Source organism: Pinus tabuliformis, chromosome J, assembly GCF_031772625.1.
Source record: "Pinus tabuliformis cultivar Carrire ecotype Pingquan chromosome J, CPIR1, whole genome shotgun sequence".
In the NCBI taxonomy this organism is placed as follows: domain Eukaryota; kingdom Viridiplantae; phylum Streptophyta; class Pinopsida; order Pinales; family Pinaceae; genus Pinus; species Pinus tabuliformis.
In genome coordinates this window covers 1,230,220,390-1,230,223,113 of record NC_142295.1, presented here as the reverse complement: position 1 = coordinate 1,230,223,113, position 2,724 = coordinate 1,230,220,390, and the positions used below count along the sequence as shown (strand labels likewise).

The 2,724-nt window shown below is 49.3% G+C and overlaps 1 protein-coding gene across 1 annotated transcript; it reads right to left on the bottom strand.

Annotated features, from left to right (window-relative positions):
• Positions 1-227: 227 nt before the first annotated feature.
• Positions 228-2,393, bottom strand: LOC149231576 (L-type lectin-domain containing receptor kinase IX.1-like). Its single transcript, XM_089381680.1, has one exon. It carries the CDS (start codon positions 2,391-2,393, stop codon positions 228-230), a length of 2,166 nt encoding a protein of 721 aa, XP_089237806.1.
• Between the last annotated feature and the right edge of the window lie 331 nt (positions 2,394-2,724).

The following is a 2,724-nucleotide window of genomic DNA, read 5'->3' as shown; positions in this document are numbered from 1 at the left end:
CGGATATACATCAAATTGCGGATGCATTTGGGGAAAACTTCACGATTCAATTAAAACTCATGCTTTTGTTTAATAAAATGCCATAAAATTCAAAGTTGAATGCTTTCAAAACTCAACTTACATTTGTTTTGCCGCCTTCTTACCTCTATCTACCATAATGTCGCGTGGAGCTTGTAATGGACAGTAGTTCACCACCAGCGGACCTGCTAGGTGACTGTGCGCGATCTCTATCTACCATAATTGAGACTGGAGGCTGTAATGGACGGCACTTCACTACCGGCCGAGCTGCTAGGTGACTGTGCGCGATCTACATTTGAATGGGGAGAAGCATTGATACAATTAAATCCGGCTATGGATGGACAAACTACATAGATGGCCAACGGCCTCGAAGAAGGAAGCTCCATCATCTCCTCATTGGGGTTCATGAGTACCTGCAGTGCTCGGCGGATCGATGGACGCAGCCGCGGATCCGGATGTGTGCAGGCAAGCCCCAATATCAATGTTCGTTTCATCTCTTCTTCCTCAAAATCGCCTTTCAATCTCGGATCCGACGCCTCCGTAACTCTTCCCTGCCCATAAAGATTCCATATAAAATCCATCAAATTCTCGTCTGCCAGTGGCGGCTTTCGCTCCAAAACCCGCCTGCCAGCAGCCACTTCTAACACAACGACCCCGAAACTGAAAACGTCGGACTCTGTTGTGGCCTTGCCTGTGTAGCCACACTCCGGCGCCCAATAGCCTGGCGTCCCCGCCAGCTTTGTGGTCACAGACGAAGATGTCTCATCGTGTTCAAGAAGCCGAGCGAGACCGAAGTCACCCAGACGGGCATTGAAGTCCTCGTCGAGCATAACGTTGCTAGGCTTAACGTCTCGGTGGATCACTTTCTGCTTCCATTCTTCGTGAAGGTAAAGCAATGCCGAAGCCAGCCCGCATAAGACTCGGTGCCTCCGCCCCCAATTCAGACTGTGATGATTCTGATTCTGAGGCTGTTCCTCTGGTTGTCTGAAGATGAACCTGTCGAGGCTGCCGTTGGGCATGTAGTCGTAGACGAGCAGCAGCTCGTCACGCTCGTGGCACCACCCCCGGAGCGGCACCAGGTTCCTGTGTCGAAGTTGGCCTATGGTGCTGATCTCTGACATGAATTCTCGTTTACCCTGTCGTGACCCGGCAGAGATTCTCTTCACTGCCACATTTGCAGCCCCACCTCGCCATCCTAGTGTTCCCTTGTAAACGCTCCCAAAGCCGCCGGTTCCCACCAGTTCCGACGCGCCGAAGGCCTTCGTCGCGACCAAAAGACTTTCGTAAGAGAACCGTTGAGGGCCGTATGGCGAAGTCACCGCTTCGCCGTCCATGATCGTTAGATCCCCGCTGGACCACCCGTCTGTGATCTGCTCTGCACCTTTTCTCCCTCTCATGATTCTATTGACGAACCACGCCGATAACACCACCGACACAGTCCCGCCGGCAATGGAAGCGACAAACGGGCCGAGATTGAGTTGCCCGATGGTCCATACTTGGGCCGGCCTCGGCGCACCGACGGGGATTATTTTCAGAGAGGTCTTGGGCAAGCTCGTGCAACTGAAATTCCAGTCCAAAATACGATGAACCTGGAAAGAACCACCAGTTGCCGAGAATCCAACAAAGGCTGATCGCGGAACGGTTCTTGACAGCTCGATTGTGCTGTTCAAGATGCTCGCGTAGAGAATCGGTCGGTCTACATAGGCGGCGTATATTTGCAGGGTTTTGTTCCAGCCATCATAATGGATTCGAACACTGATCGGCCGCCCTGACATGATGTTGATGTTGTGTTGTCCCATATTGGCGGTCACGTCGGATTTGATGCTCTCGATGTCTATGCCGACATGATTGTCGTCCGGATCGTATTCGTTCTTGTGGGTGTCGAATTCAACGGCCACTTGACTCATACTTTCGACAGGTGATTGAGATTGAGAAAATAAGCCAAGAAGGTTTCCCACACTGTCTGGTAAAAAGGTTTTATTGCTGGCGACTATGATGAACGCCAGGCCGTCGCCACTGTAATTGTTCAGCCCGCCGCGTCTGTTGACACGGCGGACGAGCATGGTGAAGGTGGTCGTAAATGTGGCTGGCCAGATGCTGACTGGTTGACGGTAGAGAACCCTTCCGACGCAGTTCTGAAACTGAAAATATGGATCTGTAGATGTACGATTTGGCGATGGAGTGAGATCGATATAACCAAATGAAGGAGAAAATGAAGCGTTTCCCATGAATATCAACTGATTGCTGTTGTTGTTGCCAAATGATGTGAAAGAGAAACCTGTGCTATAACTGCCAGGGGACTGTGCAAGGAAGATTATAGGCAGGACGGGAAACAGGAGAACCAAAGCATAGAGGTCCCCTTTCTCACCCACCATGATAATCATACTAAAATAATTATTGACCCAGAAAATGGAGGAAGCCCTATAAATTGCCTATCAAATAATCAGCAATCGACACAGTGAAGCGATATTTTTGTACTCACTGAACTACTATTCTTTTTCATGTAAAACACATCCCAAAGCACGAGGGACATAATTCGTTTTGTGAAGCCTTTGATACTAATTGTCAAAACATCAACGTAAACGGTGGACGAAATTCTTTCGGGCAAATTTTCATAGAAACTCCAGAAATCTGTCGAGCAAAATTTATTCAGTGTACCTCTGGCAGTGGCGAAACAAAGAAAAGTTAATGAAACATACGTTGCAT